General features: G+C 43.4%; 3 protein-coding genes across 6 annotated transcripts in view; 1 reads left to right on the plus strand and 2 right to left on the minus strand.

The window, feature by feature from the left end:
- Window positions 1-78: 78 nt before the first annotated feature.
- On the minus strand, window positions 79-2,540 carry DERPC (DERPC proline and glycine rich nuclear protein). Its single transcript, XM_059382423.1, has one exon. The coding sequence runs from the start codon at window positions 2,538-2,540 to the stop codon at window positions 912-914; it is 1,629 nt and encodes a 542-aa protein (XP_059238406.1). The 3' UTR covers window positions 79-911.
- CHTF8 (chromosome transmission fidelity factor 8) lies at window positions 2,537-11,215 on the minus strand. Of its 2 annotated transcripts, none has more exons than XM_059382424.1 (4): window positions 11,131-11,215; window positions 3,543-3,600; window positions 3,164-3,281; window positions 2,537-2,761 (listed from the first exon to the last, which is right to left on the minus strand). In XM_059382424.1, exons 2-4 carry the CDS (start codon window positions 3,563-3,565, stop codon window positions 2,537-2,539), a joined length of 366 nt encoding a protein of 121 aa, XP_059238407.1. In that variant the 5' UTR covers window positions 3,566-3,600; window positions 11,131-11,215. The 2 variants fall into 2 exon arrangements, with proteins under 2 accessions (XP_059238407.1, XP_059238408.1); XM_059382425.1 differs by lacking the exon at window positions 11,131-11,215 and adding an exon at window positions 10,743-10,833.
- UTP4 (UTP4 small subunit processome component) overlaps window positions 11,136-21,739 on the plus strand; it is a 36,374-nt gene continuing 25,770 nt past the window's right edge. Inside the window, exons 1-5 of one of the 3 annotated variants that reach the window (XM_059382417.1) lie at window positions 11,136-11,319; window positions 12,511-12,671; window positions 15,875-16,066; window positions 17,129-17,213; window positions 19,303-19,392. In XM_059382417.1, the coding sequence (XP_059238400.1) occupies window positions 11,136-11,319; window positions 12,511-12,671; window positions 15,875-16,066; window positions 17,129-17,213; window positions 19,303-19,392 (712 nt within the window). Of the gene's footprint in view, window positions 11,324-12,510; window positions 12,672-15,874; window positions 16,067-17,128; window positions 17,214-19,302; window positions 19,393-21,739 lie in introns of all 3 variants that reach the window. The other 2 variants (XM_059382418.1, XM_059382419.1) reach the window with 2 other exon arrangements.

A 21,739-nucleotide genomic window follows, 5' to 3' on the forward strand; every position in this document is an offset into this window, starting at 1 on the left:
TGGCCAAGCTGAAACAATGAAAAGCAGAAAATATTCTTTCCTGTGGGAATAGGTAACGAAATGGAGTGACATCGGCAGCCCTGTCATCCCATTTATTAAAGAAACGGTAAGAAAAGATACAAGCAGGAAAAACACCAACCATCCTTTCACGTCAGGCTGAACGAAGCACAGTGATTTCTCCCCTTTCTCCCCCCACCCCCCCACCCCAATTCCCATCCATATCAGTTTAAATTTTGAGGTTCTTTGATCAGAGTACTAGTGGAGAGGAGTTAGATGAGCGGTGGAGCCTTGACTCTGGCCTCCTCTAAGTCCCAGGAGAAGGAAGCTGCAGGCCCAGTCAATCAAGCAGACATTGTATTTGGTGGGTCTTTAATGTGGTTGCCCACCTCCCTGTTCTGTGTTCAAGCCCCCAGGGAAAGGTATGGCAGTAGAGGATGACCAGGTCCAAGCTGCCCAGGTCAGAACTGCTGAAGCATGGTCCGTTCACCAATGCAACATTTCTAGAGAGCAGTGAGCTGATTCTCCAGTGGTGAGCAGGGGACTACATATGAACTGGGACCTGCAGGCCAATGTATCCCTGAGGAAAAGTCCACGTGAACAATTCAAGAAACCAGTTAAGAAACAAGGGGCAGGGGCAGAAAGCTGTGGGACAAATGCACAGCAGGCTTCTGGAGGGCTGGAGATCCTTTCTCTAAAGGCCAGGATCATTCCCACCTGTAGTAGTCCATCTCCCACATAGGACATTTCACCTTCAGTCAAGAAAGCAGAGGAAAAAGATGGCTCATCTGAACTTGAGCCCCAGCTATGTACTTCAGACGGTAGCTCCACATCTACCCTTTCACTTATAACACAGCCCCTGCCCAGAACCACGGTGCTTGAAAACCAAAGTGGTCCTGGAGAGAAAACGGTGTTTAAGGGGGTAACATCCCATTTGGGTACATTGCAGCCATTGGACCCCCTGGTCTGGGGAAAGCAGCTGGGTTTGTGCCAGGGAGGCTCCCCACTCTAGGAAATGGGACCAAAGTCTTGCTCACAGGACCATTCATCCTTGGAAAGGAAGATGGGTTTAGACCCAGGGTCCCAGTTGGCCTTGCAAAAGGACCTGGGTTGATACCCACAGGGCCTGCTGGAGAAGAGCCCAGGGGCCCAGGAGCTGACCTGGGGAAATTAACCTGACCAGGTCCTAATGGGCCAGTAGACCTTGGGAAGGCAGCCGGACTTGGACCCTGTAAGCCACTGGCCCTTGGGAAGTTAGCTGGGTTGGGGCCTAGTGGCCCAGAGGTTCTTGGGAAAATTGCTGGGCTTGAGCCCTGGAGGCCAGCAGACCTCTGGAAGGTAGATGGATTTGAAGCCAATGTGCCAGAGGACTGAGAGAAGGAAACTGGATTCAGCCCCCCTGAACCTGACCCCCTTGGAAAGGGATTAGCATTTACCCCCATGGGCCCAGCTGGCCTTGAAAAATGAGCTGAATTAGGACCTAGGGGGCCAGGAGCTCTGGACATGGGAGACGGGTTTGGCCCAGGAAGGCCAATTCCCCGAGAGACAGGACCCGAGTTTGGGCCTATGGGTCCAGGTACTCTTGCCATAGAGGATGGGCTTGTGCCCATGTTTCCAGAAGCCTGTGAGAAAGCAGCTGAATTTGCTCCTAAAAGACCTGCTGCTCTTAGAATGGGGGCAAGATCTAGGCCTTGAGGTCCAGCCATTCTTAAGTTAAGACCAGATCCTGTGCCCAGGAGGCCACCTGCTCTGGTATCCATATTAGGGCCTGGGCCCAGGCCACCTGCCCTTGGGTTGGGCCCAAGACCTGGGCCCAGGCCACCAGCCCTTGGGCTGGGCCCAAGACCTGGGCCTGGAAACATACCCGACCTCGGGGCAGGGTTTGTACTAACAAACCCTGACCTCAGATTAGGACTTGGTCCTGGTCCCAGGCCAACGGGCCTAGGATTAGGAGGACCATTCCCAGAAGTCAACAGGACACCTGCTCTCAGGTTGGGCCCAGACCCAGGGCCCATAGGGCCACCACTTCTGGAGTCAGGACCTGTTCCCAGGAGACCACCGGACCTTGGGTTAGACATAGGACCTGGCCCTGGAAGACCCCCTAACCTTGGGTTAGACAGAGGCCCTGGACCTGGAAGAGCCCCTGCCCTAGGATTTAGGGATGGCCCTGGGCCTGGGCCCGGGCCCAACAGGCCACCAGGCCTTGGGAAAGAAACTGCACCTGCACCAGCGGGATTCATCCCTCTTGGAAAAGAAGCCATGCTTGGGTCACGAGCACCAGTAGGGAAAGGTGCTGGATTTGAAGCCAATGAGCCTGATGAGGTTGGAAAAGGCGAAGGGTTCCTTGGAAATGGGGCCAGATTTCCACCAAGAGAACTGGATGCCATAAGGAAGGGATCAGAATTCATGCCTAGCGGGTGGCCTGTGTTCAAAACAGGACCACCCTGTGGTCCCATGGAACCGTCGAGCCGTCCTCGAGGTGGCAACTGAGCACGAGTCCAAGGAGTTGGCCGCTCTCTAGGGAAAATCCTGGGTTCTTTCATACTTTCTTGGGGACGTTGGTGATAATGGGTTTGGGGCGAGTTTTGAAAAGGATCTTGTTTTTGATGAGTGCTGTCACCAGGTACCGGGTGCCAGTCTTGCAGCCAAGCTCATCAGAGTCCTGCTCCCCAGGAGTGTGTTTGACAAGGACAGCAAAAGGTTTCTCCAGATGGATGATTTTTCCATACAGGATATGATGCCCCACGATCAGCACAGGGATTCCCTTTGGCAGAACAAGAATGAAATGCCTGAGGTTCAGGGCAAGGTCATAACACTCAGGTGCCTTCTAGAGATGCTCTTGGCGAGCAATACTGGCACCTCCACTCCCTGGCATGACTCTACTGCTGTTTAAGAGCCATATCAGACAACCACCCTCATACCCTTTTTACTCTTCCTAGCCCCAGGTAAGAGAATTTCCTCTTTTTAGAACTGTGATTTTTCCAGATTCCCCAAAGCTAAGTTTCCCTGCCATTGCAGGGGTCAGGGGAGAACAAGCAGAGAGCTTAGATTAGCTAGACCTCGAATAACAAACCTGAGGGCAGTCCTCACTCTGGGTCCTGGGAGCACCACCTTGGTGTAGCTTGCTTTCCTGAGGCATTAGGCAGGGAAAGAAAAGTCCCCTCACCTCAGTGGTGTAATGTAGGTCTCCCAGGAGGTTTCCAGCTAATCCAGTGCTGTAGCGAGCCTCGATCTCCCCCTGTAGCTCCATCAGCACCCATTCTGCCAGGCCTCCAGCCCCAGCACTGCAAGCAAAGGGCTGGCGGTTACAATATTTTTGAGGGGTGAAGGATGAATAGTGTCCTACACCACCATTCAAGGCCCAAAGGAACTCCTTGCTGAGCACAAGTTCTTGGGAAATTAGGCAGTGCTAGGCACTGATCTACAGACGAAATGCAAGGATGTGTGCAATGCACCTGAGGACCCTGATTCTTCTAGGAAAATGTCAAACCTACGTAACACCCTCATCATTCGAGCTAAACAAAAGAGTCTCAAAACGTACTCACCTGGAAATAACAATTTGCACCATGAGCTTTCCGTCTTTAAAAAGCAACTGAAAGTAAGCTGTAGAGGAAAAACAAATTTAGGATAATAATAATGATAGCTAATACTTATCATGTACTGTGTGTGAAGCAGCTTTCTAAGTGCTTTAGACAGATTTTATTTCATTTCCCTAAAAATGTTATATAAGTAGTAGATGTTTTTTATTTGACACTGATACAACTGATAAAACATTGCTGAAGATCACCACGGGTCAATAATGCGATGGAAAGTAAGGTCATGTACTTACTAGTCAACGAGCCAGAACTTGAACATAAAATGTAACACTATAGCCCACACTGCTGACCACTATGCTAATCTGCCTTTCTCAAGAATGTTCTATTTTCTATTCTGCATGTTAAAAAAAAAAAAGAAAAACCACACACACACACTAAAGAATTTGGGGCACTGGGGCACCAGGGTGGCTCAGTGGGTTAAAGCCTCTGCCTTCGGCTCAGGTCATGATCCCAGGGTCCTGGAATCGAGCCCCACATCGGGCTCTCTGTTCAGTGGGGAGCCTGCTTCCTCCTCTCTTTCTGCCTGCCTCTCTGCCTACTTGTGATCTCTGTCAAAAAAATAAAATCTTAAAAAAAGAAAAGAAAAAAAGAATTTGGGGCACATGGGTGGTTCAGTGGGTTTTAAGCCTCTGCCTTCAGCTCAGGTCATTATCTCAGGGTCCTGGGATCGAGACCCGCATCAGGCTCTCTGCCTGCCTCTCTGCCTACTTGTGATCTTTGTCAAATAAATAAATAAAATCTTTAAAAACAAAACAAAAAACAAAAAATTCATTTAGATTTTACTTTTCCCTTTGGTATTATAAAAATTCAAACTTCCTAACACTCTAGTTGTCTTTCAAGGTTCAAGGGACCTCCTTTAACAAAAGCCAATTAGCAAAGTCCTTCAGGCAACTCTGGTGAATGGTAAGCAGCTATCTAACATGACTCTCATTATATGCCTTGACTATCTTTCATTGAGGTATACCCAGACATTCAACTTTCATTTTATGCAACAGTACCACCTGGTGGCAAGTTTGTGGTACTCTAAACAAATGGCTAAAAAGATTATTTTTTGCCTGAGACAACTGGCTTCACTTGTCTTTCTAGGAACGGTGGATTCACAGGGGCCTGAGGGATGGGGGATCTAAACTACACGTACTGTATAAGTGTTTCCAATAAATCAATGGAACTCAGTGGAAAGTTGTTAGTCTAATGTCTGCCAATTGTAGCACTGTATGTTAATAGGTGTGCACAAGCTTAGCAAACACTGGATTAAAAAGTTAAATAGGTTTCTTGACTGATAATGTTAACCTTCATTTTGGATCTCCAGGGAAAAAGTATATTGGCTTACAGGACAGCAGAACTTCTCTATTCTTGAGCAGCAAATATCCCTTGGGAACACAAGGTCAGTCAATTCACTGGTCTTCAAATTCAAATATAAACAGTAGCTAAAACCTGCAGAATTTTTATTATGAATCAGATGCTGTACAGGTCTAAGAACCTAGACCACCTGTCTTTATCTATACTCATAATCAATATGTTCCCAAAAGAACGTATCCCAAAAGAAAACCTACACTCCCAAAAGAAAACCAAGCACTAGTGAGAATGAAATACATCAAAGCATCAGGCAGGCACTGCAGACAGGAGAGCTGGTCAGAAGCACAATGGTGGATCAAGAAGGCATCTGTAAGTCAGACGTGATTTTTTGTTGTTGTTGTTTTGTTTTTAAAGATTTTATTTATTTGCCAGAGAGAGAGAGAGAGAAAGCGAGTACACACAAGTAGGCAGAGAGGCAGGCAGAGGCAGCGAGAGAAGCAGGTTCCCTGCCGAGCAAGGAGCCCAATGTGGACTCGATCCCATGACCCCGGGATTATGACCTCAGCAGAAGGCAGCGGCTTAACCCACTTAGCCACCCAGACATCCCTGTAAGTCAGACGTTTTGAGAATAAATATGGGGGCTCAAGGGCAAAGGTCTTGTGACAAGATAGGGAGTCCCTAAAATACCATCAACTGAACCAAAAGCACTTTTAAAATTCTTCTAAGGTTTCTTGAAAAAAGGATTACAATTTAAAATCAGAAGACTTAAAAGTCAGGTTCCAGCCTGTAAGTGTAGAACTTTTCACTGTGTCATCATACGCAAGTCACTTAATGACCATAGGGCTAACACCTAGATTATCTGACTCATCAAACTACTGTGAAGACCATGTATATGCAAAATGGTTTAAAGACAGCAGCTTTTTTTTTTAAGAGAATGGAAAAAGCAAATTGGTATTTCCACACTATAATTTTGACTGTAATTTAGAGAATGGTAGGTATGTTTTAGCCATGAATCAAAAAAACCTCAGTAACTAGAAACTGAAGTTGGAAAGTTTCTAAAGGTTAACAAATGCATACAGACTAAAGGGTTCTTATATCTAAGCTCCTGATGACTGATAATGCACTAAATGTTTCTTGATGGATATAGTTATAGTAATACACAGGTAGTTTCTGAGAAGCAATTAAGTGTTCACACAGATAAACAAGTTCTACGAAGACCACAACAGGGAAGGAAATCAATCTCTAAGGCCTTTGGAAACACGTCTGAGAGGAGTACCTATAGACTGTTTAAGGGCGATGCAGAGATATTTTCAGTGCATTCCACATTTCCTGGACAGCTTCCTGTTGGAACAGGAATTCACAACGTGGCCCAAGGGGGCAAAGGAAAACAGATGTCTGAGAGCTGGATCAGAAGAGCTTTACCCACTTATATAGGAGGTCCTGCCTCAGAAGATCTCTAGATACTGGCAAACATCTAGGAACGCTCCTAAAAATACAAATTCTGGGGCCTACATGTTCACCATTCTGCTGCTGTCCCTAGTCAGAGTGGTCAGACCTATGCTAGTCCCACTGGGAAGCTGCAGCTATGAACACAAATGAAGTTTAGACCCACTTGTAAGGGTCTAGCTCACAGGAACCTGTAGACCGGCCTGGCTACATTAATGTACATGGGAGTGTATTTACTGAGTTAGTAAGAAAGAACAGAAGGCATTCTTTTAGCAAATTTTAAAATTCCACTTTAGGGGTGTCTGGGTAGGGCAGTTAAATGTCCAGCTCAGGTCATGATTATCACGATTGTGAGACTGAGCCCCATGTTCAGCAGAGAATCTACTTGAGTCTCCCTTCCAAAAAAAAGATTCTCTCTTCCTCTCTGCCCCTCCCACTCATGCATGCATGCTCTCTCAAACAAATCTTCAAAATTCTACTTTAATGCCTTAAAAATAGGCTATCACCTGAATTTTATTATTCCTCTTTTTGCTCCTTGAGGTACTACTCTAGGCAACTGTTCTCAGGGCCAGAGTAGGTAGGTATACCTGGGTACTTCATTGAGAACACACCTGATGGTGGTGACAGTGAATGTGTATTTCACTTAATGTAGAGTTGACTAAGAAGAATCTGTAACATGCAGCCCAATCTGTCCCTATACCCTTGTCAGTAGGTAGGCAGTAGGAAAACGAAGAGGTGGAGTAGCGCGTAATACAAATCAAATCCTACTAGTAATAACAAACGTAACATTATATTTCCTATAAAACAAAACAAAACAAAAATCCTAAGTCTTCAGTCTCAGCTAAGTCCAACAATGAAGACAAGTAGAACAATTTCTACATGTTTGTTCTAAGATACTGCTTGTACAAAAACTGCAGATTAAAAACATATGAAGACACAGCCTGAAAAATAAATCATGAAACTAAAAGGAGTCAATGGAAGAGTTTGCTTAGCACCTCTCTCAAGAGTTTAATCCCAGATTTGGTGATGACCAACTTCTCCACAGGTAAAGAACACTAACTCTAGGCTGACAGTATGTGTAACTGTAGAGCCAAGGAAAAAATTTGGCAATGTCACTTTTTGAAAGACATTTAATTCACTGTACTTCAGAGTGGAGTCTCACCGGCTGTAACTAGTGGAGACCTGGAGCAAGGAAAGTGGGGGAAAACCCCCAAACTTCTTTCTCCTGAAATGATTTCAACTCCTTCCACCCCCATCTGTCAAAAAAGGAGGACATTTTTTCCTGTTTAATTTTTTGGGCCTTCACATCACCAAATAAACAATCCAGTTTTATAGTCTTAACTTAGTCAAAAGCAAACTTTTCCTAACGTACTTTATATATCTTAACTAACACTCAATATTTTCCTGTTTAAAGAAAAAAAAAAAAAGGTCTTTTCTGGGGCTTCAAATTTGTAGAAATGGCTTGCTCCAGATCATCCTGTCTTAAGATATGGAGGTCCTGCATAAAGTCAACACACTACTGCTTCTCAGGACAGTGGTCCAAGTAACTGTAAGACCCCAAACAAACTACAGCACAGCAAAAGAATCAGCATTTCAAAACCAAACCAGAGTCACAATGGAACCCTACCCAAAACTCAAAAGATTGAAGTGGGAACTGTATCAATCTGGGACATACCTTATTTAACTGTCCTTTGACTTCTACCTCTGTTTTGAATTTAGTTACTATTATAATTATTATGAAAAACCTGAAAAAAAAGCCCGAAAAAAATCAGAGTACAAATACAATTTGAGAAGAAAAACCCAGGCAGAGCATTATAATAAAAAAATTTCATTTCTCCCATAGCTAAACTTCTGTGGACACTTAATCTGATTTTCTCCTTTCATTGCTGAGATCAATTTTAATGATGTAAGCACTCTTATTCCCATTTTACAGATGAGGAAACATGCACTAACGGTTAAGTAACTGGTCACGTACCTAGGAAGTGGGATGGGAAGGAACCTTAACCCCTCCATAATATGGCATCTCCAGCAGTCTTTCTCCCACAGCCCCTCAAACACATTTCTGTATAACTTCTGATTACAAAGATCAGCCTTTCTCATTTCTACAAAATGGCATGTAAGTAACCTATACAACTACCAGCTAAAGTACCTATTGCATCTCTGGGGTAGGCAATCAAAAAAACAAACGACTTTTTATCATATTCAATTGATGAGATTTAGATTTTGAAAACCAAGTATAAGGCAAAATAAACCAAAAGAACAGAGAACATTCTTTGTCACTGATTCATTTTAATCTTCAACAAAATTCAGTCTCTTAGAATTTGCTTTCTGCATTGTTAAATGTTGAACTGTTAAAAGATTAGTAATGTCTTACAACAGAATTAATGAGCAATGATCCTCATAATGGTAACTGCCCCCAAAATATAATGTGGCAGAAGTATAGTATGGACCCAATTAAACAGAACATATACAACTTTTACCCAAACAAGTGGACTCAATGGTGATTAAAAACAAATTTTACTAGAGCTAAGTAATAGCTTATAAATTTTCATTACGACCTTTCAATTCATCTTGTATTTTCTTAAGATAGCAAATAAAGGGGTTAACTTTACAATTCTTAACATAAAAATTCATTTTTTATTTAAAAAAATTAAACATATGACAAAAAGTTTTCACATTGCTAAACCCACACTTAACATTTACTGAGCTGTTATTCAGTCCCAGGGTCAGTTGTTTAGGAATGCAGTTGAGAGCTCAACTTGTCAGACCTGATGGGAAGGAACCTTAACCCCTCCATAATATGGCAACTTAGCCTATGTGTGACATGGGATTAATAATCTAACCTTTTAAGTTTCAATTTCCCCACTAATCAACTGGGCATAAGAAACTATCCCAAAGGGTTGTTGTGGAAACTTAATGAGGTTATGAATGGAAAGTCCTCAGCGTAGTGCCTAAAACATGGTAACATGGTAAGACTTTAGGATCAAACTATTACTGGCGGGGAACATGGCATTTTCTTATTGTATGTTCAAAAGAGTTGTCTAAATTCTATACTGAATAATCACTTTAATATTTATAGTACATTAAACCTTCCTACAAAAGCAGCAGGTTATCAGAGTAAAACCAGGTTTACATGATGGGAGAACAATTCAAACAGGACAGTCAAGTTTCACCAAACTGCTTCAAGGACTAAGTTCTGAAAGTTTTCTTCTCTTTTCTCTAAAGACGACTATATTTCTATGTGCCTTTTCATCAAATGAACAATTCAGGAAATTTTCATATACAAATGAATCAGATTATTTTTATTAGCAGTGTTATTGTGGTTTGTTACTCAAGGGGATGGTCTAAGTTTCAAAGGGAAAATCTTGTCTCCTGACAGGCATATGTCATTAAGTACTAAAATTCTGTTTCCAAATGAGAAGCTTGCTCCCCTCCAAAAAGGGGCTATGAAGGGTAGGTGGAAATGAATGCTTCCAAACTTTTCATTAGTGAAGAGTGTGTTCAAAAACATGTGTGGATACTATGCATACACGTGATACTTTCCCATCACATTTTAGGATTCCCATGATGCGGGGAATCAATTACTGGTATTTGCAGACAATGGGTGGAAAAGATGGCTTCAGTCGATCTGAGTAACTCCAGTTTTCTCCATCTTCTGCTACTCTGCAGCCCCATCTCAACCCTTCCTTCTCTAACTGCGATGACCCCCTATCTTCCCCGCTCCTCCTTTCTAGCCTGGCTTGAGGTCTCACAGTATTCTGGATTCTCCTCCCACCGACCCCCATATTCTCCACCCTCTCCCCCGGCCCCCTCCCATCCCTTCATTTGGAGCTACAAACACTTCCTATGTCTAGTCCCGCCCACTTTCTGGGACTTCTCAATCCGCTTCCCCTCTCTTCCCCAACCCCCTCCAATTCACCCCAGACTTTCGCTGGGACCTCCTACCAATCTATTTAACCCTTTCTCCTATCTCCCAAAGAAACTATTCTTTAAACTGCATTCTTCGACACCCCTCAAACCGTCCACCCTCCTCCCAAAGATTACTCTTTAAACGTTCTTCTACACCCTCACTCTCCAAATTGTTCCGTTCCCTCCTCAATCTCAAGTACTTAGCGCCTCCAGAACCCGAACCGTCCCCACTCTTTAGTCTCTCACTCCGCCCACAAAAGAACCTGGATCACTCTTCCTCCTAACCACCTTCCCAATTCTCTCTCCCAGCAGCTTCCCTCCGCGACTTAAAATGTCCCCTCAAACAAACCTCACATTCCTACAACCCCCAGGCCCCCCTCTCCAAGTCCCCTCTCTGATATTCCCGCTATTTCCTGGGTTCCAGTTCTACCACATTCCCGCACACCTCACGTTCTGGACTCCCTCCCCACCCGGGGAAGAGCCCCTTCCCGCACGTACCTCGAGGTTCCGGCCCGCGCCGCCCCCTTCTCCGTCCTCCGCCCGCGCTCGGCCACCCTTTCCGCCCTTCTCACGCTCCGCCCCTCTCACTCCCTTCCTTCCCTCCGCCTTCCGTCTCTACACCACTCCCTTCCCCCCACAATTCCTGGCCCTCCCACCCCGGGGGCCCCTCTGGGTTTGCCCCCACCTCTCCGCCTCCCCTCCCCCTTCCCGGCCGCCCCTCCCCCGCCCGCTGCTCCCCGCCCCTCGGCTCGCCATTCTTCTCCACGAGCCGAGCGCCCCACCCGGCCCAAGCTCCCTAGCTTCCCACTCCCTCGCACCCTCACCCCCATCCCCGACTCAGCCCTCGCTCCCCGCGGCCTCCCGCGCCCCCCGCCCGCGGCCTGACCTGCAATGGCGGCCGCCGAGCGCGGCGCCGCGCGGCCAACGGGCGACAACCGAACCTCCCGCCGCCGTCGCCGCCGCCGCGAGCACTGCCTGCGCACTTCCGGCCTTGCGCCGCAAGCACTTCCGGGGCAGAGCACGCGAGCGCGCGCGCACGTGGGGCCGCGGCTGAGAGGCGAGTCCCCATCCGTAGGTAGGTGAGTTGGGGAAGGGGTCTGGGAAGCTGTTGGGAGATAAAGGAATTTGATGGGGTGGGGCCTGCCCTAGGCCGGCGCCGGTGGAGCTCGCAGTTCCCCCTGTGCAGAAGCCTGATGGAGGCTACTCCGTAGATTTCCAGAGAGGGAAGGGGCGGTGGAGTTGTAGCGCGCGCTTCCGACGTCCTTTTAGCCGGGCCGGGCCGGGCCAAACGCGTGTGCTCTGCCCGCGGCTTCCTAACCTTGAAGGAAGAGTGAGGGCCGAACCAGAGTCGGCCCCTGTCTTCGTCGTATGTGTGTGTTTGCGGTGTCGGGGAGGGGATAGTTGACAGATGCCAGACTTAAGTCCCGTTGCTTCCATTCCTTGAGGGGTTCTTGGTTCTGCCTGCCCCGTCAGCCTCACTTCACTACTTTAGCTTGAGTCTGTAATTTGAATACGTGTTGTAAAGTTAGGGAGAAGTGTTCGCTAAAATGCAGATGCCTAGTCCTCCTCCCCCACCCCCTTTCTCCCCCAACCAAGGGATTGGAACTCCGGAACTGTGGAGTGGGGCCCAGAATCCTGCATTAAAAAAAACAAAAACAAAAACAGTTTTCCAGTTGATTTTGATGGAGTTCTGCGGCCCGGATATCGAGAGACTTAGTTAGGCTGTCAGTATTTCTTGCTTCTTGAGAATGTTAATGGTGTTTACCCTCCTCTTCACACCCCACCCCCGCCAAGAAAGCTCACACACAAAAGAGAAAGGAGTATCTTAGTTTCTGTGCCCAAAACTGGTCAGCACGATGTGCTTCCCTTCCTTTATGTGTGCACTCCCAATTAGAGAACGAGGTTATTTTCAGTTTTATGTCACTCCTCTTTCCCAGAGTACTTTCTTCAGGTAATTGGCAGGTCATTGGCAGCATCGTTAAGAGTCTGGAACATGCTCTATATGTTGTTGATCTTTTCATTTTTAGCGGAAGCATCCTGTGCTTCTGGGGATGGTTTCATAGATTCTTGTGTGGCGTGTGAAAACATTGTTGTTTAGCTATTTAGAAGTGAACCTCAGTGAGATACAGTTGTACTCTTCCATCCAGCATGGTGATAATAATAAATAATACACGTGAGATGCTGTTGTTAACACTAAGAAGAAACAATACATGTGATTTACTGCTGTTAACATTTAACAATAATGACTCTTTTTCCCCCCCAACAGGAATGGGTGAATTTAAGGTCCATCGAGTACGTTTCTTTAATTATATTCCATCAGGGATCCGCTGCGTGGCTTACAATAACCAGTCAAACAGATTGGCTGTTTCTCGAACAGATGGCACTGTGGAAATTTATAACTTGTCAGCAAACTACTTTCAGGAGAAAGTAAGTCATTTGGAAGCCTGATTCGTTGTTGCTGAGTTAATTTTCTTAAGTTCAGTTCTACATCTCATGTCTTTTGTATTCAAAGAGATCAAAAGTAAGTGACTCTCTCTGGAGTTGTTTAGAACTATGTAACTTGTGTAGTTAATATGCAGTCTCTTGTCTGAGCTCAAAGTTTTGAGCTGTGTAATGTCAGAAAGATACTATCTAGGGGTTGTGGTGGCTCACTGTCATCTGGAAACAGATTTGCTGGATCTTTTGGGCACAACAAAAAAGGAAGCTGTTGGGGTGCCTGGGTGGCTCAGTCGGTTAAGTGCCTGCTTTCGGCTCAGGTCATGATCCCAGAGTCCTGGGATCAAGCCCCACATCGGGCTCCGTGCTCAGCAGGAAGCTTGCTTCTCCCTCCCACTGCCCCTGCTTGTGTTCCCTCTTGCTAGCTGTCTTTCTCTCTGTGTCAAATAAATTAATAAAATCTTTAAAAAAAAAAAACAAAAAACCGGGGGGGAAGCTGTTAGGACCATTGCTTTATATCTGTCTCTGCACCACTGCAACTTTGATAAGGTGACATTTTCTGCTGGTGTTGTCAGTACCCATTTCATTGTCAATTCAGAAAAAAACATGAAACATTTTAGTATCAAACTTTCTGGTGACTTGATGGTAGGAAGATTGATTTCTAAGTTAATCTGTCTGAGAGAATGTAGACCTAATTGCCTATATGTGGGATTAAAGAGGAAAATACCGTTTGGGGGAATGCAGAGGGCTGTTAGAGCAGCACATTCTTCAAAGGCACTGATTACTGATTTGGGGTGCAACAATATAATTCATTTCACATTTATTGTGTTATGCATCCTAGGCACTGAGTGGATGCCTGTGAACGGATAGATAGATGAATTCAGTGCCCAGCAGCCTAGTACTTGGAATTTAGACATTCTGCAATTGTTTCTAAATGAGTGAGTGGCAAGTATTAGGCATTATGACAAGTGTCAGAGGCCCTACCTTGAAGGAGCTCAGTGTCCAGTGGAGGAAATATGAGTATACAGTTTCCAAACAGTAGATAAATTTTATGGTAAAGCTAAGCACAGACATAGAATCTTAGTGGAGCATTGCCTTACTCTGATGATGTGGGTTTAGGAATCCTGAAAAGGGATGACTTAATGGAGTTGACCCTGGAAGAACCGAAAAAGTTAAAAAATTGGTCATCATCGCAAATAGGCCAGATTCTATACTATGAAAAATGTGCTATTAGCTACTTGCTTGTTGCACTCTGGATATTTCTTGTCATTATGATGATTAAAATTATATAATAGTTCATATGTTTGTTTAATGTTTTTCTTCCCCACTAAACTTCAAATTGAGACTATGTCACTGGTATTGATATCTGTATTCCCATCATTTAGTAAGGGCCTAGTACAGAGCCACTCCTGAGTTAATACTTGTTTAAAGAGTATTTCAGTCATTCTTTACTGAGTGTCTCTTATTTTTTTTTTAACTCTTCTTTTTTCAGCAGTAATTAATTCATTCTTATCTTTTGCTTTCTCCATAGTCTTTTCCCAACTATTGTTAACAACAGAGAGGAAAAATTGTACCTTTCGTGCTGAGCAGATTTAAGAATAAAATGCCTTGATGTGTATGAAAACTTTTTTTAAAAAGATTTTATTTATTGGGTTGCCTGGGTGGCTTAGTGGCTTAAAGCCTCTCCCTTCGGCTCAGGTCATGATCCCAGGTCCTGGGATCGAGCCCCACTTCGGGCTCTCTGCTCCGCAGGGAGCCTGCTTCCTCCCCTCTCTCTCTCTGCCTCCCTCTCTGCCTACTTTTGATGTCTTTCTCTCTGTCAAATAAATAAAATCTTAAAAACAAAACAAAACATTTATTTATTTAGAGGTGCCTGGGTGGCTCAGTGGGTTAGGCCTCTGCCTTCAGCTCAGGTCATGATCTTGGGGTCCTGGGATCGAGCCCCACGTCCGGCTCTCTGCTTGGCAGGGACCCTGCTTCCCCCTCTCTCATTTGACAGAGAGAGAGAAAGATCACAGGTAGGCAGAGAGGCAGGCAGAAGGAGAGGGGGATGCAGGCTTCCTGGTCGAGCAGAGAGCCCGATGCCGGGCTTGATCCCAGGACCCCAAGACCATGACCTGAGCCGAAGGCAGAGGCCTAACCCACTGAGCCACCCAGGCACCCCAACTCTGAAAACTCTTTTAAGTGTTAAGAAAACACTTAGAAATCCGAGACTTGAATGAAACACTGGATTGAGCTACGTTGTTTATTATTTTTAAATTTTTTATTTTAAAAGGTTATTCCTTTTTTTTTTAATTTAGTGATCTCTACATCCTCCCAATGTGGGGCTCAAATTCACGACCTTGAAATCAAGAGTCTCATGCTCTTCTGACTGAACCAGCCAGGTGCCCTCATTTATTTTATTTTAAAAAAATTTTAGGGGTGCCTGAGTGCCTGTATGCCCTTGGCTCAGGTTGTGATCCCAGGATGCTGGGATCGAACCCCACATTGGGCTCCCTGCTCAGCGGGAAGCCTGCTTCTCTCTTTCCTACTCCCCCTGCTTGTGTTCCCTTTCTCGCTATCTCTCTCTCTATATATTAAATAAATAAAATCTTAAAAAAAAATTTTAATGGTAGAATTGACACTATAAACAGCATGAATTTAAAGTATATACATTGGGGCGCCTGGGTTGCTCAGTTGGTTAAGCATCTGCCTTGGCCGAGGTTGCTATCCTAAAGTCCCAGGATGGAGCCCCTCATTGGGCTCCCTGCTCAGTAGAGGAGTCCGCTTTTCCCTCTCCCTCTACTCCCCCAGCTCATCCTCTCTTTCCCTGTCTCTCTCAAATAATTAAAATCTTAAAAAGAAAAATTATATACATTGATAACTTTGACATACATAAACCTTTGAAACCATCACCCAGTCAAGATAGTTACATATATTTTTTAATTGGATATGTCAAATAGAGTTGTATACAAACTTTATCTTACTGGAAAGGTTTTGCAGAAAAATTCTTAGAGAAACAAAACCAACTGTATAGGTAACTAAAATTTGAATCTAAAAACAAAATCTTAATTAATATGATCTTCTGATAAAATAAGACCCCACAATAGTTATTTCTACAGAAGTGTTTTAATTACTACCTTGTTGCCTATGACCACTCAGTGCTGCTAGCTGATTAATTCATGGTGGGTTGACAAGTTATGATGTTTCTGTAGTTTTTTCCAGGTCATGAGTCTCGGGCTACAGAAGCTCTGTGTTGGGCAAAAGGACAGCGACTCTTTAGTGCTGGACTCAATGGAGAAATTATCGAGTATGATTTGCAGGCATTAAACATCAAGTATGCCGTGGATGCCTTTGGAGGACCCATTTGGAGCATGGCTGTCAGTCCCCATGGTTCTCAGCTTTTGGTCAGTAAGCAAGTATTGGTAATTTTAAAGATTTTATTTCTCAGTAATCTCTGTGACCCAGCCTGGGGCTTGAATTCACAACCCTGAAATCAAGAGTCCCACGCTTACTGACTGAGCCAGCCAGGTGCCCCCAACTGTTAGTAATTTTAAGCAAGATTTCTCTTATGCTTACTTAAAGTTTCCTCTCTGTGTTCACAGGAGGGTAAAGTTAAATCATATTATGATGTTTAGCAACTCGAATATGATGTAGATTCCAGCAGCCCCAAAAAAGATTGGAGTTGATACTGAGAGTTAAAAATCACTTGTCCTTTTGCATCCTTTCTGCTGCTACTTTGGACCTCATTTATTCATTTATGAAATGAGAGGCTTAGTTTGGTTCAGCATTTCTCAAACTGTAGTTGGAATTGGGAGCTGTGGAGACTGGTTTTTGTTGTCTTGTGCCTTATGTTTTATTGTATATATCATTTGAGAATATGGCATGTTAATGTGAGATCCCTCTGTAGATTCACAACACACTAGTGTCTGTTAAGAGTTCTGGGAGGTCCTTCCACAAGTTAACTTTCGGAACTATGTTTTGCCACAGTGTTTCTCAAAAATTGTTTGAGTGCAGACTGAGAAGACATGCCCCCCCGCCCCCACTGTTATTAAAGCGTGTGCTTCTAGATATTTCATTTTCTGGGATAAGTCTATGATTCTTGTTTGATTTGCACTGATTTATAAAATATCTTGATGTGTCTCTATTTAGGTTGTATAGTTAATGGGTCTTTTATTTAGGCCATGGGTCTCTAGAAGATATGTGCTGTGAAAATCCTACTTCTTTTCCATTTTCTCCACAGGAATTAGGTCACTGATTAGCCTGTTTTCTAGCTAGGACGTGAAGGCTGCCAGGAATACACTATCAATTTCTTGGTACCAATAAGTTTTTTCTTCTCTCACATAGTATTTTTCTCTTTCACAGCAAGTGACAGCTTTAGGGAAGGAATTTTTATATTTATATTTAGTTTATATTTATATTTAGACAAAATGCTTGTCTTCTCTGTTTTCTATTTCTCTCTCTAATAGGTTGGCTGTGAAGATGGATCTGTGAAGCTGTTTCAAATCACTCCAGACAAAATCCAGTTTGAAAGAAATTTTGATCGGCAGAAAAGTAAGGGTCATTTTTGGTGAGGCAGTGAGTGGCCTTAAGAAGTTAGGTTTCTGTGCTGCTGGGGATAGGCTGTTTTCCCATGCATCCAAGTAATATTTTATCCATATGCTGACTTATCTGAATCATAGGGTATGTGCCCAAAGTTGTCCTTCACTCAGGCATTCTTTATCCTGTAGCATAGTTATGATCACCTGCTTTAGTATTACAGAAAACTAGAGATCCAAAATAGGAAAGCTAGTGTTTTGTATAAGTCACTTGGTTAATTCTCACTTATTTTCATTTTGAAGTTTTAATGTTGTACATAAAGTCTTAAAACTGGAATTTTTTTTTTTTAAAGATTTTATTTATTTAACAGAGAGAGATCACAAGTAGGCAGAGAGACAGGCAGAGAGAGAGGAGGAAGCAGGCTCCCCGCTGAGCAAAGAGCCTTATGCGGGGCCCGATCCCAGGACCCCGGGATCATGACCTGAGCCGAAGGCAGAGGCTTTAACCCACTGAGCCACCCAGGTGCCCCCAAAACTGGAATTTTTAAACAGTTTTCTATGTTCCATTTAGACCAGTTGACACTGACTTCTATGGCAGGGGTTGGCAGACTTTTTCTGTAAAGATAGCAGGTAGTAAGTATTTTAGGTTTTGCCTTCCATATACTCTTGTCAACTCTCATTCCATAAAAGTAGCCGTAGATAGTAGTTAAACAAATAGGTATGGCTCTGCTTTGGCAAAACTTATTTATAAAAATGATTAGTGGGCCTCATTTGGCTGTTGGACCATAGCTTGCTGAACCTTCTAGAGAATAGTACCTGTCTTATGTATTCTGTGTCCATTAGTAATATTGATTATCTGCTAGTCTGATTCCTTCTGTTTTGTTTTATTTATTTATTTATGAAGATTTTATTTTTAAGTAGTCTCCACACCTGTCATGGGGCTCAAACCTACAGCCTCAAGGTCAGGAGTCACATGCTCTACCAACTGAGCCAACCAGGTGTGGGTGTTCCCTCCTTTTTTTTTTTTTTTTTTTTTTTTTTTTAAGATTTACTTATTAAAGCGCATGAGCAGAGGGAAGGGCAGAAGAAAAGAGAGAATCTCAAGCAGACTTCCTGCTGATCAGGGAGCCTGACATATGGCTTGATCTCACAAACCCAAGATCATGACCTGAGCCAAAAATTAAGAGACTGACACAACCAACTAAGCCACCCAGGTGCCCCTTGGGTCTTTTTTTAACTTTAAATATTTTATTTGTTTATTTGATAGATCACAAGTAGGCAGAGAGAGAGGAAGAAGCAGGCTCCCTGCTGAGCAGAGAGCCCGATGTGGGGCTCGATCCCAGGACCCCAGGACCTCGACCTGAGCCGAAGGCAGAGGCTTTAACCCATTGAGCCACCCAGGCACCCCTCTTTTTTAATTACAAAAATGATATAATGCTTATTCACAATTTGTGTTTAGCCAAGTGTGAAAGAGAAAATAAGTATCTCTTCTGTTTCATAAGCAGTAGTAGATTTTGGAAGTATTGGATTTCTCCCAAAGATTTTGGAAGTAATCTTGTATATTTGTATGAACAACTACACGGGAGTGCTTGTGTTTGTTTTTTCACTTGGTGTAGCACAGATATCCATCCATGTCAATCATGCCAGTCTGCATGGCATTTCATTTTATTGTGTTCCATAATTTATTTAACCAAACTCCCTGTCATCAGGGCAGCAATGCATATTCCAGTATACATATTTCTGAACACTCCTGCAAGTGTTTCTCCTTGATTAATTTCCAGTGCAATTGCTGAGCCAAATATGCACCTTTAAATTTTATTAGGTTAGTGAAAGATCATCCTCAAAAAGTTGTGGTTTTTTACACTCCTTTCAACCATTTCTACATTGTTAAAGTAATATTCTTCATATATTTTGTTATGGTTCCAAGGTAGAGTTGTTCCTCATCTATTATGAAACATTATAAAACGTTCTTAACAGGAGTGCAGGAGATGAGAGCTAAGATTGTAGAACTCTAGCCCTATAGATAGTGGTCAAAGGAGAACTCAGGTACCTTTTACTGTATATTTATGTGTATACCCCTTTCTTTTTCTTGTACAACTCCCAAGGTCGCATCCTGAGTCTCTGCTGGCATCCCTCTGGTACCCACGTTGCAGCTGGCTCCATAGACTACATTAGTGTGTTTGATGTCAAATCAGGTGACTGTTTTTTTAAGTTCGTTTGGGTTTTGGGTCTTGTTTGTCAGATTTGCATTGGTGGTTTCCAAAACCTTAAGCCTTTGTGCTTTCAGTGACCTTTAGGGCCTAACATCTCATTAACCTTGTGAGATGTTAGCCATGAATTTCTCGCCTTTCTTGGATTGCTACTGCTGGTTTTGGGGGAATCCTGGTTATTCCATGGGATATGTATGTTTTCTCTACTAAGAATTCACCCTTGAGCAATGACATTTACTACAAATGACCAGTTAGAATACCTATTTATATATACCAGATCTTGGTAAAAGTAGATGCCTCTCTATGAGGAACATAAGATCTTAGTGGCATAATTGGTGAGGCATGAAATCAGAAAGGCAGAGAACCATATACTTTCTTAATTCTTGGCCTGCAGAATTGGCTTATGGAATACTTCAGTGATGAGTTCAGCTTGTTAGGTGGGCCCATCTGTATGCCAATCCAAACATGGGAAGTAAAAACAGGTCAGGTTTGTCTCATTTTTCTTTTTCCTCCATGCTTAAACAAATTTTTTATTGTTACGTGTTATACATGCATAGTCAAAGGACTCTTTTTGGGTTGTTAGAAAGAAGCAGGAGTCCCCCAATATTCCTTCACTCACTCCTCAAAGACAACCATCTATAGCTAATTTCTCTGATATTTCTGGTATATATATATATATATATATATATATATATATATACACACACACACACACACACTCACACATATGTATGTATATATGTTATCGGTCTTACAAATTAATCCTCAGATTTTTCCAGTTGTATAAATTAGGTTTGGATAGATCTGATTTTCTTTCTACCACTTTTATCTTGAACGATTCTCTCCCCAGAGTCTTCTGACCTCCAGTCTAGTGTACCAGTTTCTGGTCCTGCTGTACCTCTGTAGGTCTTGAACCCTGATTTCTGTCATTCCGTGGATCTCCTTTACTTCTCTCTCAGGTAGAATCCCCTGTTCATTCAGTTTCCTGGTTTATTCCTCTGTTTGGTAGATCATGAGAAGGGGTTCATGAGAAAGAATTCTAGATCAGAAATTATTTTTCCTTAGAACTTCAGTATGGAGTATTATTATAAAATCTGATGTCATTCTGGAAGATCTTTTGTATAGGTTTTTTGGTTTTTTTTTTTCCAAGGAGCTTTTAGGATCTTACTTACTTACTGTTCTGAAATGTAATAATTAGGTTTCTTTTTTTTTTTTTTTTTTTTTTTTTAATAATAATTAGGTTTCTTGATGTGTGGATCCATTAATATCAATTGTATTAGATACTTGGTGGATTATTTTATTGTTTTAAAGATTTTGTTTATTTATTTGACAGGCAGAGATCACAAGTAGGCAGAGAGAGAGGAGGACCCAGGCCCCCCATCGAGCAGAGAGCCTGACAAGGGGCTCAATCCCAGGACCCCGGGGTCATACCTGAGCCAAAGGCAGAGGCCTTAACCCACTGAGCCACCCAGGTGCCCCATTGGTAGATTATTTTAATCAAAAAACCCAGTTTTCAGTTCTTGGAGAAATTTTTTTTTTCTTAAGATTTTATTTATTTATTTGACAGCACAAAGGGGGGGGCAGCAGTCTCCCCACTGAATAAGGAGCTTACGTGGGGCTAGATCCCGGGACCTTGGGATCATGACCTGAGCCAAAGGCAGATAACTTTATCGACTGAGCCACCCGGGTGCTTCCCCCGCCCCAACTTTTTTGAAGATTTATTTACTTTTTTTAGAGAGACAGGGAGCGATGGGAGGGCCAGAGGGAGAAAGAGTCCTAAGTTGACTCTTGAGCTGAGTACAGAGCCTAATACAGGGCTCAGTCCCAGGACCTGAGACAAAACCAAGAGTTAGATGCTTAACCAACTGCACCATCCCAGTGCCCCTCAGCTCTGGAGAAAATTCTTAAATTATTTGGTAAAGGAGTTTCTCCATTTTCTCTTTCTGAAATTTTACTATTTGGATGTTGGCTCTTTAATATTCTTGTCTTTTTTCCCCCTTCTTATTTTTCATATCTTTGACTTTTTATTCTGCTTCCTGGTAGTTTATCTTTATTTTTATCTTTTCCTTATTTATTTAGATTTTATTATTATTTTTAAATATTTTATTTATTTATTTGAGAGCGAGAGCATGAGTGAGAGAGCATGAACAAGAGAGCACCAGCAGAGGGGGCAGCAGAGGGAGAGGGAGAAGCAGACTCCCCACCGAGCAGGGAGCCCGATGTGGGGCTCAGCCCCAGGACCCCAGGATCATGACCTGAGCTGAAGGCAGCCCCTTAACTGGCTGAGCCACTCAGCCTCACGGAATGAGGGCCACTCGGGTGCCCCTAGTTT

This window comes from Mustela nigripes, chromosome 17 (genome assembly GCF_022355385.1).
Source record: "Mustela nigripes isolate SB6536 chromosome 17, MUSNIG.SB6536, whole genome shotgun sequence".
NCBI classification, from domain to species: Eukaryota; Metazoa; Chordata; class Mammalia; order Carnivora; family Mustelidae; genus Mustela; species Mustela nigripes.